General features: G+C 43.1%; 1 protein-coding gene across 2 annotated transcripts in view; it reads left to right on the plus strand.

The window, feature by feature from the left end:
• Positions 1–17,560, plus strand: part of LOC140408621 (lipopolysaccharide-responsive and beige-like anchor protein) — a 1,704,725-nt gene that overhangs the window by 298,702 nt on the left and 1,388,463 nt on the right. For both annotated transcript variants that reach the window (XM_072496077.1, XM_072496078.1), the window contains exon 30: positions 1,822–1,956. In XM_072496077.1, the coding sequence (XP_072352178.1) occupies positions 1,822–1,956 (135 nt within the window). The remainder of the gene's footprint in view (positions 1–1,821; positions 1,957–17,560) is intronic.

Genomic DNA, 17,560 nt, shown 5'->3' on the forward strand with positions numbered 1-17,560 from the left:
TTGATTATCATTAGCCATAGTTACCCTGCACTATTGTCCATTCTCTTTAACTTTTCAAAATCTGTTATTTAACTCCTTCTCTGCAGGTCAAGTTATATGTCTCACCAGTACACAGGCCTATTCAGGTGAAGGCTGTCCCATCGGGTCAGCCCTCTCTCTTCTCAGTGTTGCTGCCCATGTCCCATGAATCAAAACTCGTTTTGCTGGCATGAATCTTCAAACCATATATTCATCTTTGTTCTTATTTACCCCATTCCAATTTACTTGTGACACAATGGACAAACTGTGCAGCCTTCTGGACTTGTGCTTTTGACTATTTGGAACAATATCTAGCCCTCCAACATAGCTTTGTGATAAATGAGTGTGTGTGTATAAATATATATATTTATACATATATGCACACAGGCAATGTGTCTACTAAAGATGTAATTAAGGTATTGTAAAAGTGAGGTCACCATTGTTTCTCACCATTTACTTGTGTACATATAGATAACTAATGGAACAATGTTTTGATTGCAGGAGATTTCCTGGGGTATGGATAATTTGTTGAAGTGTGTTTAGTCCTAGCTAAGCAGTTCATGGAAAATCGTAGTGGGATTCAGATGATGTAATTAATGGGAGGAATCAGGTCTGTCTGTAGTTTTGCAGTCTGTTATAGGATTTTAAATTGAACAGCAGTTTGTCATAGGAGTTGAGTCTGATAAGACAGAAGGATTTTCAGGGTGTTCCTGAAAGCATCTCTCTCTCCAAAGGTCTGCACCGATAAGCAAGTAACCCTGGTTGTTAACTTTATTTATCAATGGATTTTGAACTGCATTGGGTTGCTTTGTTGGATTATATAGAGTGGCAACGGTACGTAGGTTAAAGTTTTTTTCTTTTATTTAAAAACTGTTTAACTTCAGTTTCTTTGATAATGTGGTTAATTCCGTGCTTAAATTAAAGTTTGTTTTAACATAAAATATATCTATTTGTCAGGGTCATCACTCGTGTGGTGATGAATCCTTTCCTCTCAGTTTTACAAATTGAATATTAGTTGGGTCTGATCCGGGATCCTAACAGCTTGAAATAGCAGACTTACTGTGAAAATTATTTACTGTCGAACAATTCCATGTCACAATATTTTGGCGGCTGAAAATGCAGTGACACAAAATGATGACATGTTCATATCAGGATTTGTCAGTTTAAACTTGTCTTGGTGTATTATGGGAAGGAGGCACTAAGTGGAACCAGAAAATGCTAGAAAAACTCATCAGGTCAGTCAGTTTCTGTAAAGACAAGGCGTGTTATGATATTTTGCATGAATAGACTTCAGAATTGATCTCTGATCTGTGAATCGAGAAATTCAGTTTTCTATTACAATTTCCAGCATTTTCTTTCCTTAATCGAGGTTGAACTGAAGGTGAAGCACAAATGAAGTAACAGCTGGCATCAGAAATGTGGTAACTTCAGCTATGGCCATAGATAGAAAGATTTGTCCAGGAATTTTTGGAAATTATTTTTATTGATTTCCAAAAGAGGAAAGAAACAAAATTCAAGACAGTACCGAAATACCGCTCCCCTCCCCCAATAAACAGACAAACAAAAACGTGCAAACAAAAGTAAATTTAACAGTTGACAGTAATTAACTTGTTAAAGGAAGGAATTTCATTAATGTTTCCAGATCTCTGCTGTGATTTCAAAGTATCTTTCATTACCTTAGTAGACAAAACGGTTCATAATGTTTCTTTTATTCTTTTGTGAAATGTATTGGAATTTTGTGTTACTGACAATGCAAATGTAAACGATTTTATCATGAGTGGTGTTTTCTTATTTCTTTTGTAGAAGTGTTGTAGTAGCTCCTAAAAAACCTCGGATTGCTGTTGGAAGTGAAACTGTTACTCCTGCCACTACAGATGCTGTTAGTGTGGTCTCTACAACTGACTCTGTGGAGGATCCTGCCGTTGAACCTACAGGCAAGTCTCTGTTCGTTTCTTTGCAGTGCAGATGTTCTGAGAGTAGATTAATTACTCATGCTGAAATGCTGTATAATTTAGAAACCATTTCCAACAGCCATCCTTGCCATTAAGCACTTGCCTAATATTCATTTAAGTTTGTGTTTAATTTACCGGGTTGAAAATGTTTTTGTTAGAATATCATAAAAGGTTGTTTTCAGGCAGTTCCTGATTTTTCAACAAGATAGGCCTTTGGGATTATTGGCAAATTAGAGATTTTTCTGCTTTCTATAAAATTGATTTCTGAAACTATCTGACACAGTCATAGAACAAGCAACCACTTAACATGTGAGCTGTTAACATACTATGTTGCAACCTGCTCTATGTGCTCATGTCAATCTTTTTAGGATTTGGTGGCATATGTCCTTAATGTTATGGATCTTTCTTGATACCATGATGTTAAATTTGAACCATTTGTGAATACTTCTTGTGCAGTAAAAGTTGGATGGATCATTAAAGGTTGATTGCATTTGATTGTGGTACCCGCCTGTAAAATGCTGGTATTTTGTGCCTCTTTGAATTACTTCAGAATTGATTGGCATACTGTTTTAGACTGATGTGCAAAAACTGTAAAGATTGCCTCCAACATGAAATATTTTTAAATGTATGCAGTAACCATATACATTATTGTTCTAAAATTTTTAAAACCAGTTTATTATAGTCCTAATATGAAAAAGCTGTATTTATGTCAGCAATATATATTTTATGATGATGGCATATACCCTTTAAAAAATAGGTTTGACACCAAACAGACTTGTAATAATCAAATTGCAGTCTTTTTTAAAAGCTCAACAAATAGCAATTTTTTCCCCATGTTTTTAATCACACACTAGTGGACCCATTACTAGATTAGTCCCTGATGAATTTGTATAAACAATGGATTTACTTCAGTAGGATACTAGACAGATGATCTATTTGCATTTTCTTTCAAGTCTCCATGAAGGTCTGTTAAACTGTCATTCAAAAGGAGCCAGTTTATCAGTGAGGGATTAACAGAGATAAGTCAATTTTGTTGTACATGTTTGATTGGGCTACTGCATCTGGCCAGATTTACTCTCTGTTCAAGTCAGTTCGAGAATTATTTAACTCTGATATGTGCATATTATGGTTTCACAAGTGAAACTTATTTTCTTGTCTGCATTGCTTTTTAGCGTGTTAAAATTCAATTCCTCAGTCATTATTATGTAAACTTTTATTCACAATTTGTTAACTTGAAAAATATAATTTTTTTTTCTTTACTTCCCTCCCAAACGCCAGTTGGTTTCAAAACTAGAATCTCACCATGTGCCATTCTCGTGCATCAGTTAAAAAGTCATGAACAAGATTTCTGGATAACTGGGGCTCTTTCTGGGGAAGGTGGGACCTCTACAGACAGGATGGTCTACATCTGAACCTGAGGGGCACAAATATCCTGGGGGGGAGATTTGTTAGTGCTCTTTGGGGGGGTTTAAACTAATGCAGCAGGGGCATGGGAACCTGGATTGTAATTTTAGGGTACGGGAGAATGAGAGTATAAAGGTCAGGAGCACAGATTTGACGTCGCAGGAGGGGGCCAGTGTTCAGGTAGGTGGTTTGAAGTGTGTCTACTTCAATGCCAGGAGTATACAAAATAAGGTAGGGGAACTGGCAGCATGGGTTGGTACCTGGGACTTCGATGTTGTGGCCATTTCGGAGACATGGATAGAGCAGGGACAGGAATGGATGTTGCACGTTCCGGGGTTTAGGTGTTTTAGTTTCTCTTAGTAAGCTCAGAGAAGGAGGCAAAAGAGGGGGAGGTGTGGCGCCGCTAGTCAAGAGCAGTATTACGGTGGCGGAGAGGATGCTAGATGGGGACTCATCTTCCGAGGTAGTATGGGCTGAGGTTAGAAACAGGAAATGAGAGGTCACCCTGTTGGGAGTTTTCTATAGGCCTCCAAATAGTTCTAGGGATGTAGAGGAAAGGATGGCGAGGATGATCCTGGATAAGAGCGAAAGTAACAGGGTAGTTATTATGGGAGACTTTAACTTTCCAAATATTGACTGGAAAAGATATAGTTCGAGTACATTAGATGGGTCGTTTTTTGTACAGTGTGTGCAGGAGGGTTTCCTGACACAATATGTTGACAGGCCAACAAGAGACGAGGCCACGTTGGATTTGGTTTTGGGTAATGAACCAGGCCAGGTGTTGGATTTGGAGGTAGGAGAGCACATTGGGGACAGTGACCACAATTCGGTGACGTTTACGTTAATGATGGAAAGGGATAAGTATACACCGCAGGGCAAGAGTTATAGCTGGGGGAAGGGCAATTATGATGCCATTAGACATGACTTGGGGGGGGTAGGTTGGAGAAGTAGGCTGCAAGTGTTGGGCACACTGGATAAGTGGAGCTTGTTCAAGGATCAGCTACTGCGTGTTCTTGATAAGTATGTACCGGTCAGCCAGGGAGGAAGGCGTAGAGCGAGGGAACCGTGGTTTACCAAGGAAGTGGAATCTCTTGTTAAGAGGAAGAAGGAGGCCTATGTGAAGATGAAGTGTGAAGTTTCGGTTGGGGCGATGGATAGTTACAAGGTAGCGAGGAAGGATCTAAAGAGAGCGCTAAGACGAGCAAGGAGGGGACATGAGAAGTATTTGGCAGGTAGGATCAAGGAAAACCCAAAAGCTTTCTATAGGTATGTCAGGAATAAGCGAATGACTAGGGTAAGAGTAGGACCAGTCAAGGACAGGGATGGGAAGTTGTGTGTGGAGTCTGAAGAGATAGGCGAGATACTAAATGAATATTTTTCGTCAGTATTCACTCAGGAAAAAGATAATGTTGTGGAGGAGAATGCTGAGACCCAGGCTATTAGAATAGATGGCATTGAGGTACGTAGGGAAGAGGTGTTGGCAATTCTGGACAGGCTGAAAATAGATAAGTCCCCGGGGCCTGATGGGATTTATCCTAGGATTCTCTGGGAGGCCAGGGAAGAGATTGCTGGACCTTTGGCTTTGATTTTTATGTCATCATTGGCTACAGGAATAGTGCCAGAGGACTGGAGGATAGCAAATGTGGTCCCTTTGTTCAAAAAGGGGAGCAGAGACAACCCAGGCAACTATAGACCGGTGAGCCTCACGTCTGTAGTGGGTAAAGTCTTGGAGGGGATTATAAGAGACAAGATTTATAATCATCTAGATAGGAATAATATGATCAGGGATAGTCAGCATGGCTTTGTGAAGGGTAGGTCATGCCTCACAAACCTTATTGAGTTCTTTGAGAAGGTGACTGAACAGGTAGACGAGGGTAGAGCAGTTGATGTGGTGTATATGGATTTCAGTAAAGCGTTTGATAAAGTTCCCCACGGTAGGCTATTGCAGAAAATACTGAGGCTGGGGATTGAGGGTGATTTAGAGATGTGGATCAGAAATTGGCTAGCTGAAAGAAGACAGAGGGTGGTGGTTGATGGGAAATGTTCAGAATGGAGTTCCGTTACAAGTGGCGTACCACAAGGATCTGTTCTGGGGCTGTTGCTGTTTGTCATTTTTATCAATGACCTAGAGGAAGGCGCAGAAGGGTGGGTGAGTAAATTTGCAGACGACACTAAAGTCGGTGGTGTTGTCGACAGTGTGGAAGGATGTAGCAGGTTACAGAGGGACATAGATAAGCTGCAGAGCTGGGCTGAGAGGTGGCAAATGGAGTTTAATGTAGAGAAGTGTGAGGTGATTCACTTTGGAAGGAATAACAGGAATGTGGAATATTTGGCTAATGGTAAAGTTCTTGGAAGTGTGGATGAGCAGAGGGAACTAGGTGTCCATGTACTTAGATCCCTGAAAGTTGCCACCCAGGTTGGTAGGGTTGTGAAGAAGGCCTATGGAGTGTTGGCCTTTATTGGTAGAGGGATTGAGTTCCGGAGTCAGGAGGTCATGTTGCAGCTGTACAGAACTCTGGTACGGCCGCATTTGGAGTATTGCGTACAGTTCTGGTCACCGCATTATAGGAAGGACGTGGAGGCTTTGGAGCGGGTGCAGAGGAGATTTACCAGGATGTTGCCTGGTATGGAGGGAAAATCTTATGAGGAAAGGCTGATGGACTTGAGGTTGTTTTCGTTGGAGAGAAGAAGGTTAAGAGGAGACTTAATAGAGGCATACAAAATGATCAGGGGGTTAGATAGGGTGGACAGTGAGAGCCTTCTCCTGCGGATGGAAATGGATGGCACGAGGGGACATAGCTTTAAACTGAGGGGTAATAGATATAGGACAGAGGTCAGAGGTAGGTTCTTTACGCAAAGAGTGGTGAGGCCGTGGAATGCCCTATCTGCAACAGTAGTGAACTCGGCATTGAGGGCATTTAAAAGTTTATTGGATAAGCATATGGATGATAATGGCATAGTGTAGGTTAGATGGCTTTTGTTTCGGTGCAACATCGTGGGCCGAAGGGCCTGTACTGCGCTGTATCGTTCTGTGTTCTATGTTCTAATGTCTTGCTAGATTTTAAAGCAACTTCAAATGCTTTCTTTACAACATTGGGTTAATTATTAAAATTCTGTTTCAAAACCGGTCAAAGTGTTGCTTAGGAATTTCTGTGGAATCTGGTCTGCTGATGCATTTAAAATTGTGGTCTACTTGCCATTGGAGATGTGTGCAGCCATTTCAGATGTTTAAACATTATTTTTTTTCTCTGATGGCTTAACATATTTATTCAGTGAGTAGCCAATTCATGCAGACCACACAATTCCCAGGTTGGATCCAAGGTTGTGCTAGTTCAGTATTATCAGCTGGGGAGCTGATAGTACTTAAATTCTCTTCAGTGCGTTGGCTAAACTAAAGCATATGGTAGTCCTCTGGCTTGATGGTGATGGAGGTATGAGAGATAGAGTGGGCAATGCAATTGTAGATAGTGGTGATATACAATCCTGCAGATGCTGCTGTTGACCAACAGTGCCTCATGGATGCCCAAATTTGAGCTGCTGGATCTATTCTTAATCTATTCCATTTAGTGCAGTGGTAATAACACAGCATGATGGAAGGTGTCCTCCATATGAAGATGGAACTTGGTCTTCATAAGGACTGTACAATGGTAACTCCTTGTAAGATTTTGGGTTTGTGAGCCACAGCTGCCTAGTCGAGTGTTTATAAGTAATTTTAAGGCAGTTTATTAAGTTTATAAGAACCAAAAGGTTAGATATGATGCATTAGCTTAATAGACAGGAAAAGTATAAAACTTGTGATAGTTGAGAGTGGTTTACTGATCCGAACGGCCAGTTGGCACTGTATGTTGATATCAGTAGCTTGTTATAGCAGTATTCTGCCAATTCTGTGCAAAATGTTTGGGTGATCTTCACCTGTCTTCCTTGCTCTTGCTTGGTCCATCTTCTATCTGAGCAAGGTGTCTGCCTAGCAAGGATTGCCTCATGTCTCTGAGCACTCGTTAATATACTTTTTTGGTAGGGTTAGTAGCTGACCCGTATCAATCACCTATTCAAACCTTTCTGACCAATGGATATAGGATAGGTACCCAAGATATCAGGGAAATCATCTCTCTTACCCCACTGATCTCAGGGTAGGGTAATGAATGACACCAGAAGTCTTTCTACTATCAGTTCAGGAATGTTTGTGGAATCTAATGACCTCAATGTTTTGAGTGCAGTCTTTATGACCTTTATCTTGCCTTGGTCTCTGACTCCTTATAACTCTTCGGGTTTTTTTTTGAGAGAGTGATATAATTAAACAGTGTGCTAGCTCGTACCATGAGAGTTCTTCACCATTCTTAAAAAAACAACATTTTCTTAAAGGTCTCTATTTCTTACATCCATATTCCATGATGTTATGATTGTGGTGCTGAACCAATTGATCTGGTTGAGTAATAAGAAAGCATGAGTTTACATCCACCAGGGCAGTTTCAGAGTTTGAGTTCGGTTTACTGAAAGAAAAACTAGTAATTTTAAAAAAGATTTGAAAATTTAAAAAAACATTGCGGATTTTTCATTATAAATAAAATAATATAAAACAGTTAATTCAAGTTACAATGCAAAAAGAATACAAACAATCAAGAACCCCCCATTAACATAACCCTCCATTAACATAACCCCCCCAACATTAAACTAAATCCCTTAACAACTGACGGTGACTCACTCTTTAATAAAGGAAATTAATGGCTGCCATCTTAGGTAGAACCCTTCTGCCGACCCCCTAATGGTGTACTTTACCTTCTCCAAATGTAAAAACAACATGAGGTTACCCAACCAAACCGAGGCATTGGGCGGAACAGATCTCCACCCACATAGAACTTGCCTCTGTGCTATTAATGAGGAAAAGGCGAGGACATTCCGCCTTCATCCCTGTCTGCAGCACCGGCGACTCGGAGACACCGAAAATAGCCCCAGTGCACCATGACTCCAGATTAACAAGTTACTAAAGAAAGAGACCCAGAAACTCACTAACTTGGGACAAAACCAGAACATACGAGTGTGGTTAGCCGGCCCCCAAGAACAATGCTCACAGCTGTCCTCCACCCCAGAGAAAAAAACGCTCACCCTCGTCTTCATCAAATGATCCCTGTGCACCACCTTGAATTGGATCAGACTCCGCTGAGTGCAAGTGGCCTTGGAGTTGACCCTGCGAAGAGCCTCGCTCCACGTCTCATCATCAGAGTAGGACCCAATTCACCCTCCCATTTTACCTTTAACTCATCCAAAGGCGCCGACTCCGCTGACAATATCTGGTAGTAAAAATGCAAAATGCCTCCCGCACCAGACCCGGATGAAGACAAAATCCTCTTCAACTGGGAGGTGGGTGCCAAGGGAAAAACCTTACATGGAAAATCGCGCATCTGAAAGTATCTAAACCGATTGGGACCAGTGAGTTGAACTTTTTCCTACAGCTCCGTAAAGCTGCCAAACCTTTCTTCTCCGGGCAAGTCCCCTAACCTCTCCAAACCCTTCCCAGCCCATGACCTAAACGTTCAGACTAACCTGATGTCAAAAAGTGGTGATTACTGTAGATAGGGGCCAGCAAAGACATGAGTGAAGTTTAAAATGCTTTCTGAACTGTTTCCAGATTCCCAGGGTGAACGACATTACTGGATTTAAGGAAAATCTTGCCAAGAGAATGGCAATGATGTCATTACTAATGCACTGAGGCTGGAATCCTTGGAGCCCCCAAATGGAACCCGGATCACGAAACCGCCCCAGTACTTTCTCAATATTGGCTACCCAATAAAATAATAAATTTGGTAAAGCTTGACCTCCTGATTGTCTGTCTCTTTGGAGGAACACCCTACGGATCCTTGGGGTTTAACCTGTCGAAATACTTTGTTAATTCTAGCAAAGAAGGACTTGGGGAGAAAAATGAAAAAGAAATAAAAATCTCGGGAGCATAGTCCCTAAATAGTCAGGACCCTCCCCACCAAGGACAGGGGAGGTTACCCCACTTCTGTAAGTCAGATTTGACACCATTTACCAGAGAAGTACAATTTAATTTCTGAAGCAAGGCCCAATCATGGGCATCTGGACACCGAGTCAATGAAAGCTGAATCTGGCAAGGCGAAAAGGTAACATCTCCAGATGGGCTCCCCTCCCCGGGGATTTACTGGGAGGTATTTGCTCTTATCCAGAGAAGGAGCCAAAGCTCCCAAGCAGCTTCATTATCTCATCCATACCGGATAATATAAAGAAGCAGATCATCTGCATACAACGGCACCCGATGCTCCACCCCTCCCCAGTTTATCACCCTCCACTTATTGGAAGACCTCAATATTATATCAATATTAATACAAGCATTTCTATTGCTAAAGCAAATAGGTGCGGAGACATGCCCCTATTCAACATGAAAGTAGCCCGAGTTCAAAGTATTTGTGCGAACACTAGCAGTGAGAGCCCTATACAGTGAACAAATCCAGAATATAAACTTTTGCCTGAATCCAAGAAGCTCAGAGATATCCCCACTCCACCCTATCAAATGTCTTCTCCGCATCCAGGGAAACAATCGCCTCCAGTTCTGGTATTGAAGGGGGGGAGAGGGCAACCTTCAATAGCTGATGTATATTGGCCGACAGTAGCCAACCTTTTGACTAAGCCGGTCTAGTCTTCCGAGATCCTCACTGTCTTCAGGTGATGCCCGGAAGACTGGAGAATAGCCAATGTTGTTCCTCTGTTTGAGAAGGGTAGCAAGGATAATTCAGGGAACTACAGGCCAGTGAGCCTTACGTCAGTGGTAGGGAAATTACTGGAGAGAATTCTTCGAGAAAGGATCTACTCCCATTTGGAAGCAAATGGACGTATTAGTGAGAGGCAGCATCGTTTTGTGAAGGGGAGGTCGTGTCTCACTAACTTGATAGAGATTTTCGAGGAGGTCACAAAGATGATTGATGCAGGTAGGGCAGTGGATGTTGTCTATCTGGACTTCAGTAAGGCCTTTGACAAGGTCCCTCATGGTAGACTAGCACAAAAGGTGAAGTCACACGGGATTGGGGTGAGCTGGCAAGGAGGATACAGAACTGGCTAGGTCATAGAAGGCAGAGAGTAGCAATGTAAGGATGCTTTTCTAATTGAACGGCTGTGACTAGTGGTGTTCCGCAGGGATCAGTGCTGGGCCCTTTGCTGTTTGTAGTATATATAAATGATTTGGAGGAAAATGTAACTGGTCTGATTAGTAAGTTTGCAGACGACACAAAGGTTGGTGGAATTGCGGATAGCGATGAGGACTGTCGGAGGATACAGCAGGATTTAGATTGTTTGGAGACTTGGGCGGAGAGATGGCAGATGGAGTTTAATCCAGACAAATGTGAGGTAATGCATTTTGGAAGGTCTAATGCAGGTAGGGAATATACAGTGAATGGTAGAACCCTCAAGAGTATTGAAAGCAGAGAGATCTAGGTGTACAGTTCCACAGGTCACTGAAAGGGGCAACACAGGTGGAGAAGGTAGTCAAGAAGGCATACTGCATGCTTGGTTTCATTGGCCGGGGCATTGAGTATAAGAATTGGCAAGTCATGTTGCAGCTGTATAGAACCTTAGTTAGGCCACACTTGGAGTATCGTCTTCAATTCTGGTCGCCACGCTACCAGAAGGATGTGGAGGATTTAGAGAGGGTGCAGAAGAGATTTACCAGAATGTTGCCTGGTATGGAGGGTATTAGCTATGAGGAGCGGTTGAATGAACTCGCTTTGTTCTCACTGGAACGACGGAGGTTGAGGAGCGACCTGATAGAGCTCTACAAAATTATGAGGGGCATAGACAGAGTGGATAGTCAGAGGCTTTTCCCCAGGGTAGAGGGGTCAATTACTAGGGGGCATAGGTTTAAGGTGCGAGGGGCAAGGTTTAGAGGAGATGTACGAGGCAAGTTTTTTTACACCGAGGGTAGTGGGTGCCTGGAACTCGCTGCCGGAGGAGGTGGTGGAAGCAGGAACGATAGTGACATTTAAGGGGCATCTTGACAAATACATGAATAGGATGGGAATTGAGGGGTACAGACCCAGGAAGTGTAGAAGATTGTAGTTTAGTCGGGCAGCATGGTCGGCACGGGCTTGGAGGGCCGAAGGGCCTGTTCCTGTGCTGTACTTTTCTTCTTTGTTCTATAGGTCTGTGAGGCAGGACTTTGAGCGCAGTGTCAGCACTTTGCAAATAACTTAGCATCCACATTCAAAAGCAAAACAGGTCAATACGAACCACATCCCACAGGGTCCTTGTCCTTCTTAAGGATTCGGGAAATAGAGGCCTGCGCATGTGTAAAGGGCAGCAAATCCTGGGACAAAGAGTCGTCAGAGGGATCAATTGTTCCGCAAACTTCTTATAAAACTCAATGGGGAAGGGCATCAGGGCCAGGAGCTTTACCCGTCCAGATGAAGCCAATATATGTCCGAATTTCCACTAGTCTCTCACTCGCTCTCGCAATCTCGCTCGCTCTCTCTCCTCTTCTTCTTCCCCTCCCAAATCACTGGAATGGTAAGCTTTCTGCTGGGAGCTCTGACCTACAGAGATCACGATGAAATGTTTCAAAAGCCATGTTGACCAGACTGTCACTTGAGTCCCTTATCTATACACTTGGTGGAGACAAGAAGCTGACTGCTGCCTCAGCTGATGAGCTCAAAGGTGACTGGCCTTCTCCCTGTGTTTATAAAATACACCCCTCTAATGTAGCTGCTGGCCCACCACCTTACCCGTTGACAGTAATTCAAATTGTGTCTGCAGCTTTATCCTGCTTGCCAACAGTCTAGGGTTGGAGCAAGTGAGTATTGATGGTCCAACTCGAGGTCCCCCTGTCGTTCCACTCTTGCAGTCCTTTCCATGTGCAGTTTGCAGGAAATTATCTCCCCCCTGACAACCACCTTGGCTTCCCACAATGCAGGAGATGAGACAAAGTCACTTCTTTAAGCTTAATATATTCCCCAATCGCAGTGGACATGAGTTTGCAACATTTTTTGTCCTTGAATAATGCCATATCCAATCTCTATGGTGATGGTGGACGTCTGGAGGGACGAGACTCTAGTGCCAAATCCATAAAATGTGGGGCATGGTCTGAAATCAAAATCGCTGAATAACCTGCCCCCTCCACCGAAGTGAGGGGAGACCCATCTACCACAAAAAAGTCAATACGAGAGTGTACCTGGTGGACATGAAGAAAAAGGAAAAATCTTTATCACCCGAGGGCAAAAGAATGCCACAGATCTGGCCCTCCATCTGCTCCATGAGAAACAACAAAGCCTTTGCCACTCCCGATGGAGTCAGAGATTTGGGCATGGATCGATCCACCAGGGATCCAGATCACAGTTTAAGCCACCCCTCAAGATTAGCTGATGCAAATCCAATTTGGGGTCATATTGCAACTTGTTAATAATTGTTCCAGTTTGGAGTGTAGACATTAACCAGGACCACTGAGGTGTCCACCAAAGACCCACAAACGACAACAAACGATATATACCATTAGGATCTGCCAAGATCTTAGTGGCCGAAAATTGATCCCTTTTCTTGGTCAAAATTGCTGTGCCCCGGGTCCTAACGTCAAAGCTTGAGTGAAATATTTAACTCACCCACCCCTTTCACAACCTAGTCTGGTCTCTTGCATGCAAATGAATCCCATGTAGAAACACCACATCAGCACTCAAACTTTTAAGATGAGCAAATATCCTTTTCACTGTGCCTTTCAATCCATTGACATTCCAGATGACCAAACAAATTGGAGGCCTCCCAATTCCCTCAAGTTAGCCATTTCTACCAAGAGGGATCATCCAACAGATCCATTGAAAGTACAGCAACTGGGCCCACCCAAGATGGCCGTCAAACCCACTAACAAGATCAAACAAAGAAAAATAAGCAGTCGCTGTCAGCAAACTACCCCTTCCCCCTCCTCCCCACCCACAAACAATATAAATACCCAAATATACGTTCAAAAAACAGTAATGCGAACAAAAAACTACTTTGAATAAACCTAATCACGAACAGAATAAAAACAAAACTAATATGATAAGCTGCAGTCACCCCACCGCACCACTCCCATTAGCTAACTCTTCAGCTAGTAGGGCGGCTCCCACCCTGAGTGAAGAGAAATGCTAACTGAAAAAGGACTAAGTATAAAAACCCTTAAAATATAGTACTCCAATAGGGAGCTATATATTTTCACAACAGTTATAAACAAATAGAGAAAACCCCCCCATAAACACCCTGCCTAAGTCTAACTTGCAAAACATTCAACTCACACAAGAACAAAGAAATGCAAACATGAACAAGGAACCCCCAAAATTCCCCTTATCCACATGCCCACCCCAATGTCCAAAAAAGCTTCAATCAACCTGCACCCAGCCCATGCTTTTTTACAAAAGAATCCACCTCCGGCACATCATAAAAATAGTTTTTCCCCTCAAAAGTCACTTTTGCTGCACTGGGTAGACCACCCCAAGTCAACTCCATTTTTATGGAGGGTGGATTTGGCCTTGTTGAATACTGCCCACTTCTTTGCCAGCTCTGCTCCTGCATCCTGATAAAGCCTGATGGTGTGGCCTTCCCATTTATAGTAGCAATGCACTTTTGGCCATCTCGGCACCTGTTTTTTTTCTTTTCTTGGAAGCTGTGAAACGTCACAATTACAATTACTGCTCGCAGTGGTTCATTGGGATGGGTTCCTGTCGGAGTGTTGAGTGGGCTCGATCTATCTTGGGAGGGTATGAGAACCCATCCTCCTCTATCATTTTCCCAAAATACTCCGTGGGATTTGAACCTTCTGTCCCCTCCGGCAACCCCACAACACGGGTATCTTTCCTCATTGAGCGATTTTCTAAATCATTCACTTTGGCCTTCAGTGCTTTTTTCGCCTCAGCCATCCGAGATATATCCACTTCCAGAGAGGCAATCTGGTTGCTATGCCTCGAAAGAGACACATCCACGTCTTGAATCGCAGTGCCATGCGATTTTACTGTTTCCTTTGTCTTCACCTATGCCAACCGAATGGGAGCCAGGGCCTCTTCCATCGGTCCCCCGACACTACCCACCATTGCTTCTCAAAATCTGCTGCCAAGATGCCGGTAAGCATCTCGGCCATTAGTGGGGTGACCGGAGTCACAGAAGCTGCCTCCACCATTTTCTCCACCGACGAGCCCGAGAAACTTTTGATTCAGTCTACAAACTTCTGCTTTCAGGCTCTCTCCCTGGTCTTTATAGAAGCATAGAATTCCTACAGTCCAGAGGGAGGCCATTCGGCCCAGCGAGTTTGCACCGACCTTCTGAAAGAGCATCCCGCTTAGACCCAATCTCCATAACTCCACCTGGGGATAATTTAACATATCCAATCCACAACTTGCACATCTTTGGACTGTCGGAGGAAACCAGAGAACCCAGAGGAAACCCACACAGACGGTGGGAGAATGTGCATACTCCACACGACAGTCACCTGAGGTCAGAATCGAACCCGGGTCTCTGGCACTATGAAGCAGCAGTGCTAACCACTGTGTCACCCGTGTCTTCCTGGGATTTCCTCTCTAGGCACCTTATTCCATTAAACAAGAGGGCCCTTGGGAAAGAAACCTGCATTGTCCCAATCTGGCCAAGTAACATTCATGTCACTCAAGTGCCAGGCACTGACCATCTCCAACAAGAGAAAATCCAGCCATTTCCCTTTGATTACCATTGCTTAATCTCTCACTATCAACATCCTGAGGGTTACCAGGAATTGAACTGAACTAGCCATATAAATACTGTGGTTACAAGAGCAGGTCAGAGGCTGGGAATTTTGCGGACAGTAACTCGCTCCCCAAAGCCTGTCCACCATCTGCATGGCACAAGTCAGGATGGAATACTCTCCACTTGCCTGAATGAGTGCATGTCCAACAACACTCAAGAGCTCAACAACATCCGGGACAAAACGACCCGCTTGATTGGCACCCTATTCACCACCCTCAACATCCACTCCCTCCACCACCCGACCTACCATTTTGTCCCATGTGCAAGATACATTCCAGCAATTTGCCAAGACTCCTTCAACAGCACCTTCAAAACCCGTGATCTCCACCACCTAGAATAATCAGGGCAGTAGGTGCATGGGAACACCACCGCCTGCAGGTTACCCTCCAATCCACACACCAACCTGACTTGGAACTGTAGCACTCTTCCTTCATTGTCGCTGGATCAAAACCTTGAACTCCTTCCCTAATAGCTCTGTGGTTGTACCTACACCACATGGACTGCAGCAGTTTAAGAAGGCAGCTCGCCACCACCTGCGCAAGGGAAAATAGGAATGGGCAGTAAATGCTGGCCTAGCCACGACGTTCACATGCTGTGAAAGAAATTAAAAATGACCAATCCCACGCTGGTGTTTTTTTTTAAAGAGTTAACCATGTTTTGTTGCCTCGCAAGCCACTCAATTATTACAAAGAATAAAAATAAAAGTGAGATGCAACTTGATTGTAACCTCGGCAACAAATGAGGACGCAAAAAAGGCATACCCTGGAAATCTGAGCCGTAAAATTATCTCCCCTGACGTCTGGTGCCACAGTTGGAAAAGCAACATTGTGATGTAGTCAGCAACAGTATCACAAGGACGCATATTAACTAACATCCTACATTTGTCATCACTATCATATATATTGTTGGTGGGGATTTTCACGATTTTCAAAATCTCATGAGGTCTTATGAAATGAATGAAAATCGCTTATTGTCACAAGTAGGCTTAAAATGAAGTTACTGTGAGGCTTTGGATTAAATTTTCTGCCTACAACCCCCCCTTAACTGTTGAATCACTTTCACTTGGAGGAAGTATCCAGGGCAGCAAGGGCACTTACCCTGAGTGTGATCATCACCAAGCATGGTTCAGTGGAGCTAACTGAGTGCAGAAAGATATAGCTGCCAGACTGGCTGGTGGAGATGGTGATTTAACCTACTTGGACTCAAACCAATGTTGTCATGAACAGATGCATCTGCAAAAGGCATATTGGTATGGATGAATGACCCCCCACACAGACCAGCAAGTCCCATCTTTACATGAGGAGACATCCCATTGTGGCATGATCATAGTGCCATAGAATTAATTAAATAATTATATAAACTCTAAACAAGGTATCCGTAAAGCACAATGGATTATCAGCAGCCAACAAAACTATATTCCGTTCTTTACAATCTGTACCATAGTGTGTATCCCGTGGCCCAGTATATTCTTCACCTTCAAGCCAGATGATCAACCCTTATTCAATAAAGTACGTACCAGGTTTACTTAAAAATGCGTTCCGATCTGCTGAAGCTAAACAGCAAAAGTTGAATGCTAAAGTCAGCTGAGTAATTTCACAACCAAAGGAATAAGTCAAAACGCTGCAGCCAAAACACATTTAATCACAAATGCTGATGCATAATTCATCAACTCGGGCGAAAAGTCTCCATGAAGATATGCATTTCGAGTATCTTTTATCTGAAACCACTGGGGCTGATTGCATTTTGGAGTTCCGATAATTTCAGTTTTCGGATACCACACTTGCATTTACATTAAAATAGGCTGAGCCCAGGCTAGCTGTAGTGTCAACTAAATAAAGTGGCTGGAGTAGTAAGATGTATGACAATAGAGTACCTGCAATAAGTTTTTATTTGACATGTTCACCACAAAATCCACAAGGTAAATACTGCAGACAAGCAACTAAGTTTACCGCACTAAAGATCGATGAGATTCAAATACATCACAGTTTTCCGATGTTTTGGGATTTTAGATTTACGGTTTAAGGATACTCAACCTGTACTTGCGTAAAGAGCGAGGCTGGAATATTTCCAAACAGCTCCAGCCAGAAGTGTTGTTAATTGCTCTTGGTCTCCCTTTGAGGTCACCACAATCACTCATGCCAGTCTTCAGCCAATTTGATTAACATTACGTTACATCAAGAATGGATGTGCACTGGTTATGGAAAAGACTACAGGCCACAAAACATCCATGCTGTAGTGCTCAAGGCCTGTGTTCCAGAACTATCTGTGTTCCAAGTCGAGATGTTCCAATACAGCTACAACACCGGCAATGAAAATTTCCATGGTATGACTTGTCCACAGTTAACATTATAAATTAACCTAGATAAATTAATTGCTGCCCTATCTGCCTACTTTCAAACATCAGCAAAGCGATGGAAGCAATCAATAGCAGGGCTGTCCAGCAATAC

Source organism: Scyliorhinus torazame, chromosome 3, assembly GCF_047496885.1.
Source record: "Scyliorhinus torazame isolate Kashiwa2021f chromosome 3, sScyTor2.1, whole genome shotgun sequence".
In the NCBI taxonomy this organism is placed as follows: Eukaryota; Metazoa; Chordata; class Chondrichthyes; order Carcharhiniformes; family Scyliorhinidae; genus Scyliorhinus; species Scyliorhinus torazame.